The sequence below is a fragment of the Dendronephthya gigantea genome, unplaced genomic scaffold, assembly GCF_004324835.1.
Source record: "Dendronephthya gigantea isolate DGI-Jeju-01 unplaced genomic scaffold, DenGig_1.0 000010F, whole genome shotgun sequence".
NCBI classification, from domain to species: domain Eukaryota; kingdom Metazoa; phylum Cnidaria; class Anthozoa; order Malacalcyonacea; family Nephtheidae; genus Dendronephthya; species Dendronephthya gigantea.
Genome location: NW_021163020.1, coordinates 726,727 through 746,470, shown reverse-complemented (window position 1 = coordinate 746,470; position 19,744 = coordinate 726,727). Strand labels below are relative to the sequence as shown.

At 35.8% G+C, this 19,744-nt stretch overlaps 3 protein-coding genes across 3 annotated transcripts; all 3 read left to right on the top strand.

The window, feature by feature from the left end:
• The first annotated feature begins 632 nt into the window (after nt 1-632).
• On the top strand, nt 633-5,907 carry LOC114518103 (guanine nucleotide-binding protein subunit beta-1). The gene is made up of 11 exons (XM_028538029.1): nt 633-1,005; nt 2,867-2,905; nt 3,156-3,262; nt 3,482-3,545; nt 3,636-3,711; nt 3,811-3,897; nt 4,048-4,114; nt 4,224-4,353; nt 4,431-4,502; nt 4,576-4,653; nt 4,772-5,907. Exons 1-11 carry the CDS (start codon nt 946-948, stop codon nt 5,015-5,017), a joined length of 1,026 nt encoding a protein of 341 aa, XP_028393830.1. The 5' UTR covers nt 633-945; the 3' UTR covers nt 5,018-5,907.
• Nucleotides 5,908-6,180: 273 nt separating this feature from the next.
• LOC114517929 (ABC transporter G family member 21-like) lies at nt 6,181-8,176 on the top strand. Its single transcript, XM_028537781.1, has 6 exons — nt 6,181-6,830; nt 7,416-7,591; nt 7,756-7,812; nt 7,918-7,965; nt 8,050-8,084; nt 8,173-8,176. Exons 1-6 carry the CDS (start codon nt 6,602-6,604, stop codon nt 8,174-8,176), a joined length of 549 nt encoding a protein of 182 aa, XP_028393582.1. The 5' UTR covers nt 6,181-6,601.
• On the top strand, nt 8,164-11,269 carry LOC114518440 (ABC transporter G family member 9-like). The gene is made up of 10 exons (XM_028538429.1): nt 8,164-8,236; nt 8,359-8,520; nt 8,683-8,776; nt 8,983-9,043; nt 9,119-9,680; nt 9,781-9,864; nt 10,004-10,061; nt 10,143-10,357; nt 10,429-10,637; nt 10,754-11,269. Exons 2-10 carry the CDS (start codon nt 8,449-8,451, stop codon nt 10,938-10,940), a joined length of 1,542 nt encoding a protein of 513 aa, XP_028394230.1. The 5' UTR covers nt 8,164-8,236; nt 8,359-8,448; the 3' UTR covers nt 10,941-11,269.
• Nucleotides 11,270-19,744: the final 8,475 nt, after the last annotated feature.

The following is a 19,744-nucleotide window of genomic DNA, read 5'->3' as shown; positions in this document are numbered from 1 at the left end:
TATTAGATATCACTGAATGTTTTGTTCTACGTCAAATACTTGCGTCAGTGAGTAACATTTCAATCTTCATACTATGTCATGCACTATAATCACAGAGTGTGATATCTCTTATCGGCCAGATAACGTTACTTTTGTACAATGAAAATACGTTGTCTGCATTTTCTTCTTCCCTTGGAATCGTCTAGACTTCTTTGTATCAACTACCTCGTCATGTTTAATGATAACAAGTACTTAAGTGTACCCACTGAGAATATCAGTTAATTTAGTTCTGGATTTTTTATTTCCGCGCATAAAAGCCTCATGCCGAAAGTATTAACAAGTTTTAAGGAATTTGCGGTAAAATACTAGTGAAAATCCCTCGGGTCGTTTGTCTAGAAATCAAATTCTACAACGAGTTGAATGAGTTCTCTTTGAAATCTTATCTAGTCCAGAGGTATTTTTTGCTTGAAAGAATTGAAATGCAGGAATTCATTAAAGAGGTAGATTGTATTTTTCTCATGTAATAATTACTCTGTCTTTAGACAACTGATCTCACCGGACGTAGAGTAACAGTCGGAGGATAACGTAATTGACCGTCATTCCGACATTTACCGAAGACAGTGCGAAATATTGGGGTGGTCGAGCTTCTCTCGCAGGGGTTTACGGATGTAAAGCAGCAGTCACTTGGCTGGCCTATTTTGTAAGCGAACCACTCCCAAAGTTTGAGCCAAATATTTTTGCTATTTTTTCACTTCGATTGCAGTTTGGAAAGAAGAAAGTGCTTTCCTAATACCCTTTGGTTGTTCCTGCAACTATTTACGGGTAAAGGGTGACGTTTTCTCGGTGGAAAATCACTTTTTTCGGGGTAAACCAGTACACGTTTTGAGAAGAGCAAGAGAGAGATCAAAGTGTTACAAGACTTCAACCTCCTTTATACTCGATCGAACAGCTTGAAGACGGCGAAAGATGAGTGGAGAAATTGAGAGGCTTCGGCAAGAAGCCGAAACACTGAGGACCGAAATAAGAGTACGTACACAACGTTTATATACTATTTTTCCTTCTCGATATTTCGATTGCAGATTTAAGCTTCAGCATATATATTGTGTCTTGTGTCTCGCGAATGACAATAAATGTTTCTTGTGTTCCCACGGGTTCTCTTATTCACCGGGCTTGATGATAGCAGTCTTCATTACATTGTGACTGTTTTTAGAACAGATCGACTGTTTCATATTTTTGCCTTACTAAGGCAAATTGAAGACGGTCGACGGTTTCCATAAACAGAACTAGCTCATTACGGATGCCTTGTTAGTTGTAATATTATTGAAGACAGCTGAACGTCGTGTTTTTCTACCAAGGCTATTGAAGGTTTAAATTTACAGTAATTCACTAAAAAACGTTTCAAATCGCCAAGAGAGTGTGTATTGTGGGGTCTGTATCTTCCTTTTATGCCACATTTTGACTGCAAATGTTTGCCGACTTGTCCTTGACTTTGTATTCGATTTTCCTTGTCTTAGCTGTTTTACATATGGAAATAAGGCGTCACTCGGCTTCAATCTGAAATTAAGCCCAGCGAAAAGCAGCTTTGATGAATGCTTTTTTCGAAATAAACCTCGGTAGTGATGTAACATCGCAAAGCGAAGGATTCCGAAGAATTCTATGTACACATTTTGCCTGTCCGATTGGGAAACTTTTTCAAATTTGTCTCAAACGGAACTGCCTTTGTTTTCACACGTCGTGCATTTTGTTTGTGACAGATTGCTGAAAAAATACTCCTTTTTTCGATTTGTGCATAATCAAAGCGTTCCACATCGAATTTCGGTTTTGTTATTGTTTTGAGAAAGTTGCAATTTTCCTTGAGGTAAACGTTCCAATGATGTTTTGGCCAAAAATTCTTACGTTCGTTCATCTTTGATATGTTGCAAGATGCCGCTCTGCGAATCTCAGCAAATTTAAACTGTTTCTTCACCGATATTTCAGCTCAAAATTGCAGAGAAATAGTCTAATATCTATGTCGTTAGAAATAATAAGATTTCGGGTCATTTGACTCATTTCAGCACGTCGTATTTTCTCGGCCTTGTTGTTTACCACCGTTCGGGAAATGCATACCTGCGTTGTTTTTGTTTTACAACAAAAAGTGGCTTTTTGAAAACAGATATTTTAGCGAAGTACAGTCGAAACAGCCTCAGTAGATTTCTAACTTTTTACAGATATTTTCATTTGCAGTAAAGCTGTGTTTACTCTTGACTATTTGTTGCTATGATATTTGAAACAGCGATCGAGAAACGTTGAAGGCCCTCGTATAAGTTGTTTCTTCCCAATATGAAGTTTGCAGTTCAGAAACGATCCGAAAAATTATTTATACAGCGGTATATTCACAGTCGAAGATAGCACACTAGGTGTTTTAACAAAGACCAGATTCTGCAGATGTTCCAATGCCGTTGTTGAACATACTCAAATATTATTTCTTGAAGTAATAAATGTGGGGTGTAATTAGAGTTGATAAAATTTTATACTCAGTATTTGGTCATCTTAAAGGTTCAAACTTTTCAATACTTCATGGATGAACGAAAGTGTCTTCTCAGAATATAATCACCTTTATTTTTGTAAAACTATGGCAACTTATCTCTCTGGATTTTTCCATGAACTTTAGGACAGTACAATTTGATCTCACTGTGTCACTGTGATACTTCATACTCCTAAAGGAAATATTGCCTCTAGCCTAAGCAACGTATCGAAAATTGCATCTTTTTTCAAATCTGGTTGAAAACAATTTAAAAACAAGTTATAGAGATAATACTTTCATCCATATTGTATAGACTAGTTGGTATGCACTGAAAATTTCAAAGATTTTAGGAAAAGATAATTGATTACTTGGTTATCTATTTAGGATGCCCGTAAGGTGGCTGCTGATACAACTTTGATGCAGGTACTTTTGTAATTTTTTTTCTTGTAGTTTTGAAATAGTTTGCAGTTTTTCCACATACCACTTGTATAAAAACCAAACATATGATTGTGTCTGATAATGGTAGGATTATTATCACTAATCACTGCTAAATATGATGCTTAAAAGCATGGCATAGGAAAAAGGATTATTGTCACATTGACATACAGCAGTACATAATTTTCTATAATAGGACATGTCTGGTTGTCTTCATATATTTTTTGATATAATCTAGGTTGCATCTAATGTTGAAGCAGTTGGCAGAATACAAATGCGCACCAGGAGAACTCTTAGGGGTCATTTAGCAAAGATTTATGCTTTACATTGGGCAACTGACTCAAGGTAAGGTGGAAACTTGTAACTTGTGAAATTTAAGACTTCTAAGTGTTCAGTTTGGACAGTTTTGAAACACAGACCAATATGGGAGCAAAATAAACTGAATCTGATCTTTTAAAACAATGTTTCACTTATATATGCTTATTTTTCTCGACATGAAAAACAATGTTTAAAAAAATTTTTTTTTCAGTTAATCGATAAACGAAATCGAATATTTTTTTATAGAAATCTAGTTAGTGCGTCACAAGATGGCAAGCTTATTGTTTGGGATTCATATACAACAAACAAGGTAAGTAGGAAATGAATTCCTAAATAAATTTTGGCATTTATTACCATTGTGCAATGTATCAATAATTCTAATCTTCGATCTTTTCTCTAGGTTCATGCAATTCCACTAAGGTCCAGCTGGGTTATGACTTGTGCTTACGCTCCATCAGGAAACTTTGTAGCATGCGGTACGTAAATTCGAGAATGAACATTAGATATATTACTATGTTAACAAGTGATTGTTGTACGGTATGTTTTGATAAAAAATATATTTATTTTTTTGGCAGGTGGTCTTGACAATATCTGTTCCATATACAGTTTAAAAACTCGGGAAGGCAATGTGAAAGTCAGTAGGGAGTTACCTGGACACACGGGTGAGTAATATATTGATCATGGATTGGGCATTTCCCCAAGATGTAAATTTGAGGTAATCAAATGAATGGCATTATATTTATTTCAGAATGAAGGTGTATTTGTTTTATTCTGATATTAACATACCGGTATATATTATTTTATTTTGTTAGGGTATCTTCCATGCTGTAGATTTTTGGATGACTCTCAAATTATCACCTGCTCTGGTGATATGACCTGGTATGTGTGAAAATAAACTGAATTTCTTGCATTTAAAGTTTGGATTAGGTTGCAAAATGATAGAATAAAATAACATTACATTAACAGATGTTATGTCTCTGTATTTTAGCTGTTTGTGGGATATTGACACTGGTCAACAAACCACAACCTTTCATGGACATACTGGAGATGTTATGTTTCTGTCTCTTGCTCCTGATGGACGGTCGTTTGTTTCCGGAGCATGTGATGCTTCTGCCAAAGTAAGTCTACAATCCTGTTATTAGTTGAGCAATCGATTATTGATAACTTATTATCGGTGCTAAAATTTCTTTTCTAGATTTGGGATATCAGAGATGGGATCTGTACACAAACATTTACAGGCCATGAATCAGATATCAATGCTGTATCGGTGAGTGCTGATTCTCATAGTATAGTGAAATGTATATTTTATGTTATTGTCTAAATATGATTAATATTTTTAGTATTTCCCTAATGGCAATGCATTTGCAACTGGTTCAGATGATGCTACGTGTCGTTTGTTTGACATTAGAGCTGACCAGGTATGTTCTCATCGACTCATATAATTTACTTCCATTCCTTATGTATTTCAAATAAAGACAAACTTTTACATTTCATTTACCATCACATTTACCAACATTTTTCTCTGTTCAATTATAGGAAGTCATAGTCTATTCTCATGACAATATTATCTGTGGCATTACATCAGTTGCCTTCTCCAAAAGTGGTCGTTTACTTCTGGCTGGTTATGATGATTTCAATTGTAATGTGTGGGACACATTAAAAGGAGAACGGGCTGGCGTTTTAGCAGGACACGATAATCGCGTCAGTAATCTTGGTATTACTGAAGATGGCATGGCAGTATGCACTGGAAGTTGGGATAGTTTCCTCAAGATTTGGAATTAACACATTTGGACTGAAAAGCCAAACTTTGAGACTCTGCGACGAGTATATACATTTATTTTGTAAAATGTACATCAAAAAACACTGATCAGTTTACCATCAAAATGCATTTTGATAGTCAGTACATGGAGGTTATGATGGACAGCACAGACAAAGATGACAGGTCATATTGTACATGATATTTAAATGAGAATTTATAGGGTAAAACACTTTACATATTATGATATTTGAAGTTGGTTTTAAGTTGCCATTATGTCGCTTATTGCATGAAAAAAGTCTAAAGAAAATTATGTTGCAGCTTTTTGTAGTCTACTATGTGAAGCAAAAAGTTGTTAACATAATTTGGAGTCGATTTTCTCTGCTGTTATTGGTTATAACCTAATTGTATATGGCTTGCATTAAGTCTTGCCCAGAAATGTCAGGGGCATACATAGCAGTCTCTTAATGGCAATGATGATGGTGCATAACTAATTGTTGTAAAAAATCTGGGGCTTCCTCTCTACATGTCAATGACAGCACATTATTGAAAAACATTGTATTAGTCATCTTAGAATTTCCGTAGCAATTGAATTAAGAAAATTAGTTTTGATGTAGGTAATGGTGTGCTTGATAGTTGATTATCCACTTTATTTAGCCATTTTCAATAACAACTGTGGTTATCTAGTTATCTGATTAAATCACTGTAAGATTTTCCAAACTACTGTAGATTGCTTTTAAAATTGTGGTTAAATGATAGCACTTAGGGCACACCATTAGGGTAAGAGCATGTGTTTGTATTATTTTGGTTAACAAATAACCTTAGTGCAGACATGTATTTGGTAGATATATAGGTTAGTAAATTATCACAAATATGCTGTATTTGAATATAAATGAAAAGATGAGACTTAACATTATTTGTGTCATAGTTCAATTTGTTCCAAGTAATTGGACCTTATAGTCCTTATTTCAACATTGAAAATGCATGTTTTTTACATATGAAAAATGCTGTTTTACTACCATAATTTATGGAGTTTTGTTAAGCAAAAGCAAACAGAGGTATGTTATCAGGAAATAGGAGGAAATTAGATAACAAAGGCTTAATAGGTCAACAATGACTTAGCCAAAAATTATAGTAGCCACAAATATAAGAACGTTCTGAAAATTCAAAGTATAGCTAACAAGACAGGTTAAGTATACAGTATGTGCTAGCCATTTCTTGGGGGTGTTATGCATAGTGATCCAAAATTCTCAATGTTCTGCTAAAGGACCTTATACCAGGAAATTAAATGAGCTTGCAGTCATGGGATCAAAGAAAGAATCTTTAAATTCCTTAGGCCTGTCCTGTTATTGCAGACTCCACCTTGAAACGTCATCTTGGTATGATTACAATAAATGGTGTAATACACCGATGTGGTTGCACCATTCTGTTACAATAATTAGACCATACGACATTATGTCATAACATAATAACGTCATTTTGAAGAAGGTTAATACTGTGGGTATCATATGCCATAGGATTGGGTTTTCCGATCGATCCATACTGTCATACATTCTAGATTTTAGCTTATATCACTCTAGTGTAAACCACAAAAATAATCTATTTGTGAGATGGAAGGAGTTATAAACGACGCAGAAATATCGCCCATTATTGAGGACGAAGTAATTCAAGCAAACCAAAGTTACATGACGAACGCAGCTGTGAATATGGCGAGTGATCAGAGTCCTATAACGTTGACATTCAATAATTTACAAGTTTTTATCGACAATCGAAAGATTCTGGACAATATTAGTGGATCGGTCAAGCCAGGAGAAGTTTTAGCTGTGATGGGACCAAGCGGTAAGCATAAAAACGTTGTAAAACAACTAGCGCAGTTTAGTTTACAGATGAAAGCTTTTATTTGTTTTTTTCCTAAGTAAGAGAACACATTTAACTTGTGTTTTAAAAGCTGATAACTTTGCAAAGATTAGGCTGACAAGTAAATAGTGCACATAAAACCACGTGTGGATTAAAAGTATTAAAATTAATTATATTCATAGCCTATTGTGAAAGTTTGTGTCTGTTTGATTATAGATTTAATAGATGTGTATTTATCTCGTATGTAATAGCGAAATATATGACTTATTCGAATTCGAAAAGGCCTAGTTCTGTTACATCTTGTACAAATTTTGGCCATTTTAGACAACTACTGTAATCAAAAAATGATTTACTTTCGGTTGCTAGGATTCAGTTAGTAGGAGTATATTTTTATTTTGCCTAAAGCCAGGGCAGAGTGTGGAGAATGTCTGTTAGTGCAGTTTTATGTTGGAAAATATTGTTTTGGCAATTCATTAGATAGACTCAGTATTTTTCATTAGTTTGCTAAAAGTAGAAGAATAGAGTAAAAACATAAGTATAAATCATATCAAATATTTCAAACTACAGGTTCTGGAAAAACAACCTTGCTAAACTTTCTCGCTGGTCGCAAAGTAGGTGACACAAAATCTGGCGAGGTCTTGCTAAATGGCCGTCATGTGAATAAGAAACTGAGAAGAAAAATATGTTATGTTTTACAAGAAGATCTATTCTTTGAAAATTTGACATTAAAAGAAACCTTGACTGTAAGTAGGCTCATTGTGCATTTTTCACCAGATATATTATATATCTGATTACCATCAATTATATATCTTATCTCCAATGCAATTACCCTGGTGTGTTTTTACAGGACAACAAAATAGGTTTGGTCCAACTTAACTAAACCTAAGTTATACTTTTTTTTTTCCAGTATTCAGCGTTACTAAGATTACCAGATAAAATGCCAAAAGCAGAGAAAATAAAGAAGGTAGAATTATTTGTTAACTATTGCCATTATATCAAGGCAATTTAGCTATTGCCCTAGAATTTTACATTAAATACTTGTAGACTATATTTTTTATAATTTGGATAGGTTGATGAATTATTGAAATATTGGATCTTACAAAATGTGCTGACACTAGTAAGAATTTCCTCAAATATTAATTTTTTTAATGATTTTTATTTGGATTTGAATTACTTTTTAATTGAATATATATATTTTTAGAAATGGGTAGCTCTCTTAAAAGAGGTCTTTCTGGGGTATGTATTTTATAAAGCTGTCATTGAAGTCGGTGGAATTTTGTGGTCATCAGTATTTTATACTTCTTTCTTTCATCTTTTTTTTTAGGTGAAAAGAAACGAGCAAACATCGGCTGTGAACTCATCACAAACCCGCACTTCTTTTTCTTGATGTAAGAGAAGTATATTTATAAAATATGAATAAGTTTCATAAGCTAAATTCACAAATACAAAAGTGAATGTTTTACGAATTTAAAATTACTCTTGGCATAATTGTTTTCAATGAATTCACTAGGAACCAACATCAGGTCTGGACTCAAATAATGCATACAATCTCGTAAAGACATTGGAAAACCTTGCTGAAAATGAGGCGAAAACAATTGTTATGACCATTCATCAACCTTCGAGCCAAATTTTTCATTTGTTTGATAAACTATTGTTACTGGTAAATGGCCAGGTGAGTGACATAAGCTAAAACAGGAAATAATTTTTAAGTTTATTCTATCGTTCAGTTAATGTGGTTTCAGACAATGTCTTCATTCTCTCTTCAGAATTTTCCAGTGAAATGCAAATCAATCTCACTGGAAATATCTAAGTACAACATTTTTGCTTTAAATAGGTTGCCTACTATGGTGATTCTTCAGATGTTCTTGATTTCTTTGAAAGAGCTGGTTTTCATTGCGAGGAGCATTATAACCCTGCTGATTATATATGTAAGCACATGACAACAAAATATTGATTTTATTATAAGCTTGTGTCCTGGTTTAGATTGCCCATTTCAGTCATCTCAAAGACAATAAGTAGTTAAATGATAATTTAAGTAATCAGGAATAATCTCATTATCTATTGTCTTAGTTGTGTTATGATTTATTGTCAAGTCTTTATTAAGAAACTTAAGTGAGTTTATTATCTTCCACAGTGGAGGTTTTGTCAAGAGGTGCTGAAGTTGAAAAGACTATTGTATCAGCTTGTGATGAATGGTTAGTTGTGTACTCCTTGTTATATCTGAGGTTTTTTTAATGCATACGAAATGACGTTCTCTCCCTCTCGTCCAGGATAAAAGGAACTCTCCCCACCCCTGTATGTGTTGACAGACGAAGTATCGCCTTAAGTAGCGAACGGGAACGGGACAACGACTCTGTCGTATTACCGCTGGACTACTGTTTGCAGAACAGAGCTAGTTTCCGAGAAGACAACGATTCTCAGAATTCCAGTCCTAGTCCCCAAAAAAAGGTTGCGTTATCAAATAACGTCGAACACACAGAAAATGATCTCAGTACTACCGGTGAGAAACTGAATGGATATACAAAGAAATTACCTGCGTCAGAAACTTCTCATTCTTCAGTCGTTCAATTCAGACCAAAACAGGATATATCGGTACAAATAGATACATCTGGGACAAACCGTCACTCCATACGCAGGAACTCTATGGAAGAGATCAAACGCATGATGGATAACACTTCTGAGGATAGCGATGACGATTGTGGACACAACGGGTTTCATTTGGATCACGGGGATAAGTGGCCAACGTCATTTTGGACACAACTATGCGTGCTCAGTCATAGAACCTTTAAACAATCATTGCCAGTGATTTTATCCAAGTTAAATTTAATACAGGTTAGTATGAGTTTGTCTTTCGTTAAAGAAGCTTGCATACACACTACTTGTAAATGAGCTCAGTACCATATGTTGATGACGTCATGCGTCTTCTGTTTAGAACCTGCTGTTAGCCATCATAATTGGCTTAATCTGGTTCCAGTTACCACACAAGGAAGAGACTATTAATGACAGAAGAGGCCTGGTATGTAAAAGGAACTCTTCCCACCCCTCTCTAACATTTTCAAACTTTCCAAATCCCGTACAGAAGGAAGTACTGCATGGGTTTATAACTGACATCCAAAAAGATTTAATGAATAAATCTTTTCTATTTCTTACAACAGCTTTTCTTTTTCATAACGTATTGGAGTTTCACGCCGCTGTTCCATGCTTTACTCACGTGTAAGTATTCGAAGAGAATTGTATGGATGAAACTTGGAATTGAACTGATCCAAACCTGAAATGTGTTTCGTTCATTTTTAGTTCCATCAGAGGAAGTGATCATTAGAAAAGAAAGATCGTCCGGAAGCTATCGTCTCTCGGCGTATTATTTTGGTAAATGTCTCAGTGAAGTTCCACTGGTTATCTGTTACCCCTGCGTGTTTTTATTTGTTTTTTATTGGCTGTGTGGTCTTAATCCAAGCGTGGCATTTCTCGGTCAAGCCCTGAATCTGGTCGTTAACGCGATTTTATCGCAGGTATGGTAGTATATTAGGATATATTAGAATTATGTTTAGAATTTCTCTCTAATCTTGTGTTGAAATTTCAGTCAATAGGACTTGCCATTGGCGCGACTGTGATGTCATTCAACAAAGGAATTGTGGTCGCTGCCGTCACAATGTTAACCTTTATGCTTCTGGGAGGTTTTTATACTGATAGAGTACCATTCTGGTTGGAATGGGTGCAGTATTTATCATTTCTCACGTACTCGTACCAGAATTGCCAGATTATGGAGTTCACTGGAATTGCAGATCAAAGGTAAGAATATTTAACCGCAAAAACCTTCAGACAATAAGACTGTCTCCCCCAAAAAACTGTCTGAAAACTTAGCAAAGTTAGACAGAATGAGAAAGCTCTTGACCAGTGTTTTTTAGTTGTGCTGAAATAACCAGCTTCATGCAGTGCAAGAACAATGCAACTGTCATCACAGGTAGTCAAATTTTGAAACATTTAAATGTGACAAGAACATACGGTGAAAACCTGGCAGTTTTGCTTGGATTTACTATCATATTCAGAGCAATTGGGTATTGTTCATTGAGATTCCTTCATAAACCCAAGTAAATATATAAATTTCATTTGTTCAGTTTGTTATTAAGTACCAGGGTATGGTACATGAGTGGGTACCATCCAAGGTAGGAGAGAAACAAAGAACTCTCTTTAAAGTTATTATGGTGTACAAGATAGTTATTATTTTGTAAATTTGCTGGAGGTGTCTCCAGAAACAGAATGTAGTTAAGTTTGGTTGATTTTTAATGCCAGGTACTGGGTAGTAGGACTAGATGTACATCATTTTCATGGATCAGTTCACAGAGTTTACAGAGAGTCGTACATATAATATATGGCAGAGTTATATTAAAATTATAAGAAATAAAATTATTGAGTTTATAAAGAATGTCTTCAAATATTTGTAATAAAAAATTATTATATTATTTTTATTATATTATTTTCTTTATTCTCTTTTTTCTTTTGATTCTTCATTGCAAGTTTTGTTTATTATTGGCAGTTACAGGTCAAGGTCTGATAGAATACACCATGATAATCACTTATATTTTGCTGATATTATATTTCATACAAATTATTACAATACAAAAGACCATAATTACATCAATCCAATTAGGGTGATTTACAAGACTTTGCCTAACAGATATCATTAATGGCTTTTATAGTGAAATACCAATTACAATCTGGGGCCTGTGTTGATATTGATATGTATTTGTGGCAGCCTTAGACATGTCATCCATAACTTAAATGTGAATTGGTTCTCAATTAAATTTGGCTCAGATTGGAATGGTATTTCAAAAAGAAAACTAGATAAGATGATGGTTTGTCATCCTATTTCAGTTATCCAAAAATTGATGTAGACCTCTTTATACAACACTGATGCTCTTTACATTAATCTTCCTCAAATATACTGTTTTATAACTATGTTATTCAACAATGTTGTTTCTGTGCTGTACCAAGATCCATTGCTTGTTGTTTGGTGAAACAACAAGCATTTACCTGAAACAGAATATTTAAAAAAGTTGGCATGTTTTTGATTTTATTATGGGTTTTCTTTTTCTATTATCAACAGTTGTCATCAGTTGATGGGTTTAGAAAATGACACTGCCTAAAATGATCATTACCTTCCTCATCCCACCAGCCATTGGCGGGGGACTAGGTCCACCTAAACACAGAAATCATGGTTTAAAATTTTTTCATTTATTGGCACAGCACCGTTAATATTGGTACCCATACCACCCAATTTTATAAGTGCTGATAAATTAAGCGTAGTGTAGCTGGACTAAAGTCAGTTATTATTCAGCAAATACCAGATTGGTATCTAGTATAGCTGAATAATAACTATGACTTTAGACCCATTTACACTGGTTGTTACCAAGAAGTTAATAACTACCTCCTCCGCCGCCAATCCTACCCATTCTGCGTCCAGGTGGCCTGGGTGGTCTAAAATAATTGTCAGAAACATTAGTACAAGACTGACACCAAGTCAAAGGTTTGATCTGATAACGTCTTACCCTCCACCTGGTTTTGATCTATAGTCTGACGTCTGTGATACTCCTCTCCTGGTCATATCAGGCTATAAAGAATAAACAAACAAATTGCTTGCGTTTTGGATCTTCGTGTTTTATTTTAGGCATTCATTGAAAATACATTATTGTAGTACTTACTGAAAACATCGTTTGAAAGCTTTAACGTTTGAGGAAATATAAAATAAAATCAAGCAAACACCAATTAATATTTACGTTTATAAAACATTAAAAATATACAAAGTAATCATTTTGCTACGAAATTTACTCACAAGAGTACGACAAAATTTATTATCCCCCAGACCGCATCTTGTATGATCGTTAGCCGCCATATACTGCGGCTTTCTTGTACGTTTCCTAAACGTAGAATATGAGTTGAGAAAGCTTTCAAAAAGTTGTATTTAAAAAGATGAAAATTGTATTTTCATTTACCTCCCGACACGTACGGCATTTTGAAATGTTTTTGTTGTTCCCAGGACCTCTCTCCACAGACAAATAACTACTCAGAGACCACTGATTACGTCATCACCACAACTAAACCTGTATAGCACGTCCCACATTGAATCTATTGTTAGTTTTCTTTCTGAGGAGCAAATTTTTGAAGTGTCTATTCCTGCCTAGCGGCCTTTCGTATTCAACTCTAGCGAAATTAGGTGACGTTTTTATGCAAAATATACCCTGGGCTACGCTTCTATTGTATTCCAAAACGCATTAGAACAATAGTTAATCGCTTGCATGTGCGTCACTGAGCCATTACCACACATCTTTGATGAAGATGAACGTGCATTCAATTTGGAATTTCAACAAGAAGGAAAGGCAACATATGCCTTAGGTTTCGTCGCTTAAAATGCTTTCTTTGCATCATTTAAAAAAGGGTCTTTCGTTCCTCGTTCATACAGCAATCCTGGACGACTCTGTGGTAATTAACTACCCTTATTTCGCCTAATACTCGCGACAAGTAAGTGACTTTTAATTGATATTCTACTTGCTTACTTCTTGCGCTGGGAGCGGGCTGTGCGAAGGCCAGATCAGCTAGTTTCAAACGCTAGAAGAACAATAAAACATTGGAAATGATCCGACAATTGATAAAGAGAGATGCTAAGGTTAAATCTAGGTTATACCAATAGTTGGATAAGGATTAAAAACACTATCCGGAGAATAGCGCTTCCAGCCTTCGTTCAACTGTCTTGTAATAACCTCATCGCCCGTGGTTATTTTCACAGTTTATTTTTTTAATAAATTGCAACATAATTCGACAGAACAATATCATGTCATAGAGAAGAAGAGACACGTAGTTTCCGCGTAGTAAACCAGGCGCACAGGACGCAATTTTTCTCGGCTTTAAACAATATTTTCAGTTGAGATATAGTGTCGGTGATCATTGCATTTCGCTGTGAAATACTCAGTGATTGAACAATCGTTCTCTGAAAGCGAGGTTTAAACTTCTTAAAGTTATATGCCACTTCACAATTTATTTTGTTGGCAAATGCATTACTGTCACTGTCAGGAGGTTTTAAACTTCACCGATGTTTAGACCTGTGAGAAATACATATCAATATACAATCAAAATCAATACGTGAGCGGTCGTAAGCCAACAAAGCATATTCGACTGGCGCTGCAGAGGGTGCAGGACCTTGATAATTGTTTGTTATTCATTACAACTTGACGTTTTTAAATGTCATTGACAGTTTTAAGAGTAATTGATGATCAGTAGTGGTATTGATATAAGCTGTTTTCCTTCCTGATTTACTCTCGAATGAGTGGTCTGTTTTCACCAAAACCCGGTTTGATTTCGCATGATACGAGCCGTGTAGTTTCGCGAACCAGTCTGACTAAAGTCTAACCTACACTGGCCAAGATATTCTGACATCCATCTGAGGTAGTGGTCCATAAAATGCTGAGTTTGATTCGAACAATTGCCACGCCCAACTCCTTAAAGTGCGTCTGTGAGACGCTTGATTTCGAACTCGAGATGGATGAAGTAGCTTATGACCTAATCTGAGTTTTCGTGAAAAAATTAGAATTGATTTTTTTGGGTTTACAAATAAACTTCAACAATTGTCAAAGGGATTGGTATAATTTAGTTTTAAGTACCAAGATTTTAGAGACCCCAAGTCAAGTCTAGGTCATCATTGTAACGGGTTTCAAATTACGACCAGCAGGGTTCGACTGTTTGTCATCAGCTTATTATTCTGGAATATCTACCTAAATAAACGCACACGTATATCACAATATCTATTTCAAGAATCATTTGAGAAAGGAAAATTTTAATTTGTTAAAAAATGGCATTTCCTTCAAGGTCAGGGTAGCCCACATGACTTGACGCTAGACATGCAAATCATGTTGATAAAAGTTTTCTGACCACACGCGCAGTTCAAACCAGTTCTTTATGTATTTCCTTATCCTCTTAAATTCACATATTATTGGTTTAAAACTAATTCTTGTTCATTTAAAACGACAAACTGACAAATTTTATGTTATTTTATTTCCATCCAATATTACTTTTAAAAAGCCAATTAATATAGAACTGATGGCTAACTTTTAGTGACCTTCATGCAGACGCGCGTTATTTTAATTGGACAAGGACGCACAGCACTTCCGCACGCGCGCAAAATAGACCATTGTTAACATCCGAGTGATCTGTCATTAGCTAGCTGGCTGCGTTCGTGGTTGAAAGACTAGAATTGACAGCGTTGGTAAGCAATCCACTTGATCAGAAGTATACTGTATATTCACGCGTGCATTACATTGCGAAGTATACCTTCGATATTTGTGGTGTATTGTCTGGGAGTATAGTCTGCCGAGTCAATAAAGCGCCTCTTATTTCTATCTGTGATAAAGTACCAACAACAAATATTAAGAAAGAATTTGGAGGAATCAAGTTTAGCCGCTTCAGCGGCAGGCCGTATTATGGCAATGTCAAATCTTGGGATTGAGCTATCAGTCCTATGTCTAATACTGATATCAATATTGCATCTCTCCCATGGAGATCCATGCGGACTTGTGAACCTGAACGAGCGCAGTATAGTTCTTGTGGGTGAGGTAAAAGCTGAAATCCGCACGAACTATTCGCATGTACTGCTTATTCGCGTATTGGAAAACGTGTACGGTGAAAACATTGGACAATGAAGTGAACGCATCTCAAGTAGATAAAGCGCGCTCTTGTGGGAATCCGCTTGAGATCGGTGATCAAAGAATTTTTGTAATTGAGACGCATCCTGGCAATAAGAAATACACGCTAGCCGCGTCTCTTCCGTTGGCTTTAAAACATCTTGCAGTGAATGCAAGAAGGGGTAGGTCTTGGTCAATATTTATACTTGATATTGTTTGTAAACAGTTGTATTTTGAAAGTCGTCAACTTTGAAACATGAGACCTGTTGTGGGAATGAGTATTTTTGATAGATAATGTAGAATCGCCTAAAGTTACATTTAAATTAGTAATCTTAAATCAGCAAGAATGCCTCAGAATGAATACGAAATTTGCGCAACTATGTGTACAGCGATAGACAGTGAAGTCCTCTGATATATACTAGTTTATTGTTGAAGTATGTGTTGACAATACAACCTCGGGCCCTATTAGTTAATGCATGCTTTTGCCAAAAGAGCTACAATTCATCAGACTATCATTGAGATCTCTGCAGTGAGTTGAATGTCTATTTGCTTTGCGCCTTTCGACAATTTCGTGATAAGAGATGTTAACGGGAAATGGATGCCTGTTAGGAAGGAAAGATAAGGAGGCATTTAATCTTTCTTTGAACTTCTAGACGCACGCAGCGCAGACATGCAGAGCGAAATTGCGCACAAATTCGCACGCTATGTTGAATGCGTGCGGCCAAAGTAAATACAATTGTTTATTTTGGGAGAATTATATTTGAGACAGCTTAGTCCAAGATACATAACCTGTTATTGGATTACTTATACTACCTTCGAAATACTGCAAGAATCATGATTTAGCTAGAACATCAATGTTGAAAGCGAAAGTATATTTCCCCCCCCCTCACATATGTTGAATTCCCACAGCTTTGAACCGTCAGACTTCCGGAGCGTTGCTGCTAAATTGTTTCTCATCACATCGGAGAACAATTCTTCTCCGTTTTTGATTTTTCTGCGCGTCAATAGTTGCGAAAATATACGAGTTTTAAACGATTCTGTGGTGCTTACAAGGGCGAATAGACTATTTGTTTAGCATGATGTCGCCAACTGCTGAGTATCGCAGTACGGTTCAGGGCGGCATAGTTGACACCTAACTCTTTGGAAGCATCCAGGTCTGTGATGTATCCAGTGGATGTATCTAATCAACGATCGAAGCAAATCGAATCAACATGATCAAACTTCTGGCCTTGGTATAGAACTGCTTTTTTACAACCAGGCTTCCTCAAAGCTCAATTCTTGCTTTTTAAATGTTTTTTCTTCGCCGTGAAATTTTTAGACGCCTTCGACTGCTTTTGATTTGGTCAACAAAATAACAATAGACGAATGAACGTCTAGGATCAGCCAGCGGGTGGGAGGTATAATCTGTGATGGTTAAAGATTTGTGATCATTTGACATTTATCTCAACGGAAACCACAGACTTGTCCAGTCTCAGTAGGGTAATCGTTATACCAGCTATGAAAAACAATTTTCTTATCTCGTCATCAAAGTCAACGCAAATTTACAATTAAGAAACTGCAATTACCAAGATATGGTAAACAACTGGCATGTATTTTGAGACCTATTATATACAAACATATGATGGGAAATGATTGCGCATCAATAAGAACCCTTCCCTATATGTTATTTTTCATCAAACAACACGAAATTCTAGAACTTAAATATTCGTAAATGTGAAGAATTTGATCTCGTGTGATTAAATAAATTTCTCAGTGGGAGAGTGTTACGTAATATGGTACTGCTCTGACATGCGACGTAGTTGTTAAACTAAATTAATTTTCACTCACGTTTTTTACGTTATTGTTTTAGCGTAAGGCTGTTTGTCACTAGTGCGTTTTTTGTATTCAGTTCTATTTATTTATCTCGACACACGAAAATTACAAAAGAGTTCAAATGCTATTATATGAGACAACAAAAGAAATTAATTTTAAAGCATCGACTATTTTAGATGATTTAGTTTCGATGTGATCAGGTTTTTCCAAAAATTAAAACAAGAGATTTCGTGCGTTTACAGATGTATGAAAAACAGATCAGTAGAATTGAGCCCACCATATCCTGGATTAGAAATTTGCGCACGGAAATTGCGCGTATTAATGCAAAAAGCGCATGCTTAAGTTTATAATGCGCAACACACGTGAAATGCCTTATGGCATTTATGGCGTTTTATCGAGCTGTAGAACTATGTCATTTTCAGTTGAAAACACGCATTGTGACGTTCGTTCTCTTATTGTATAATAGCCTCGGTTTTTAATAGAAGATCTTAATTCCAATCTCAGGTTATTTAAAGCATTTTGCGCGATATTTTCCCACCTATTCGTATCAGATAACATCTTTAAAACTATTTTTTAAAGCGTGGAATGCAGAGATCGTTGTGTAAATGTCAAAGAGATGCAGACGGGGCAATTAATGTTTACCACACCAGTTTGTTTTCTTGAAATGCGTTGATTATCAAATTCTCGAAGTTCTAAATCTATTACGTATGAAAATGCGGCTTAATTTAACTTTTAACTTGAAGAAAAGTTTCCCGTTACAGCCAATAAAATAAAAACAAGTACATATGACCTTGGCTCGCTTTTTTTAATTCTGGGCATCTATTTTAAGAGAGATAGGAAAACATGAATTGTCTAATCATATTTGTGGTTAGGCTCGGGACATTGATACGTTCGTATACTTGTCATCACAATCGCCTTCGTCGTTATTTGTTAAAACATGTTTTTTATGTGTTTCACATTATTATTATTAAATAACTGCACAAGACCAAAGAAAAGAGTGATTTAAAGAATCGTATTTTGCCTGGACTAAAAGTCGCTCGCTCTTGTCATTCCCATCATTCCAAATATGCGTGCCCGCTTGACTCCACTCAGAATAACAAATACGTATACACTTATAATAATCTAAATCCTCTATCATTACGTCACGAGTAAGGAAGCGAGGCGAATTCACAAGGGCATGGTTTCCAGGCCAAGTTCACCTGAGCTCAAAAACACCATAAGAATCATATCCGTCATTTCTGGCTCCCTTGAGTTTTTCCAGAAGGTTAAAAAAAAATTAAAAACATCATAAATTATATATAATTATTCTGTCCATCTTAATCGCACGTTTGTTCAAATAACACAACACGTTTTATATATAACCGCAATTTGTTGCATGACAGTGCCGTTTTCAACGAATTAAACCGACCATCGTATATCTTTTAGAAAAACTTGAAAGTCGTGAGGAACTTGAAACGTACTTTGCAGCAGACGATGAATCTGTTTGTAACACTGATTTCAAGTGCCACAATGGGGGATACTGTATTGTTATTCCTACTGGAAAAGCAATATGTCGTTGTCCTATTGTTTGTACCAAGGAATATGATCCAGTTTGTGGCTCAGACGGCAGGACTTTTCCAAATCCTTGCGTCGTGAAGTACGAATCTTGTTTGAAACAAAAGAACATCACTATTGTTCACTATGGTCATTGCGGTAAGGAATCTACTAATCAAGGTTTAGGTTTTATGATTAATCCTAATCATCGGACATTTAGAATATGGCTTAATCTTAATCTTAGGATTAGGTTTAATCCTTTATGTCTAATGCCAATATTTATGCATGGTATACAAATTTTTCAATTCAGTTTAAGGATAGAAATATTGTTGCAATTCTCGATGTACAATCTAGGAGTCTCAAGTTGTAAGGACGTCCTCACGGAAGAACTAGGTAAAGATGACGGGGAATACGCTCTTCAACTTAACCCAAATTGCCAGCTTCCCGTTCGTGTGTACTGCCATGGCATGAACACATCACAACCCAAGGAATACCTTACCTCCCCTCGTGGGACGAAAAATAACTACGCCCATCGTCTATGACAGAAGATTACCAGCCTCTCTGTGAACATGAGATATCGCTGTGATGGAACTCCTGGTGAACACGTATACTCGCGAGCTGGTGTGACACGGTTTAACAAAGTACGCCTGGATACGAAGATGTCCGTGATAACAGATGACTACACCTTCGCTACAGTACAATCTGGGAGATCCATCGAATTCGGTGAAGCTGGAGATTGCTTTTCTGCAAATCCGGACGGTGTAGAAAGGGGAGTTTTAAGATCGATCTTTCTGATACTGGACTTCGTGTCGATAGTCAGGTGGCATGGAGAGCAAATGGGTTTCCACTTGGTATACGAATGAGCAAGATTTCTATAGATCA

Coding starts and splice junctions, on each gene's coding strand:
- LOC114518103 (XM_028538029.1), top strand. CDS start 946: ATGAGTGGAGAAATTGAGAGGCTTCGGCAAGAAGCCGAAACACTGAGG. Junction 4,354..4,430: donor CATGTGATGCTTCTGCCAAA/GTAAGTCTACAA, acceptor TTTCTTTTCTAG/ATTTGGGATATCAGAGATGG. Junction 4,654..4,771: donor TTGACATTAGAGCTGACCAG/GTATGTTCTCAT, acceptor GTTCAATTATAG/GAAGTCATAGTCTATTCTCA.
- LOC114517929 (XM_028537781.1), top strand. CDS start 6,602: ATGGAAGGAGTTATAAACGACGCAGAAATATCGCCCATTATTGAGGAC. Junction 6,831..7,415: donor AGCTGTGATGGGACCAAGCG/GTAAGCATAAAA, acceptor TTCAAACTACAG/GTTCTGGAAAAACAACCTTG. Junction 7,592..7,755: donor CATTAAAAGAAACCTTGACT/GTAAGTAGGCTC, acceptor TTTTTTTTCCAG/TATTCAGCGTTACTAAGATT.
- LOC114518440 (XM_028538429.1), top strand. CDS start 8,449: ATGACCATTCATCAACCTTCGAGCCAAATTTTTCATTTGTTTGATAAA. Junction 8,521..8,682: donor TGTTACTGGTAAATGGCCAG/GTGAGTGACATA, acceptor TGCTTTAAATAG/GTTGCCTACTATGGTGATTC. Junction 10,358..10,428: donor TTAACGCGATTTTATCGCAG/GTATGGTAGTAT, acceptor TTGAAATTTCAG/TCAATAGGACTTGCCATTGG.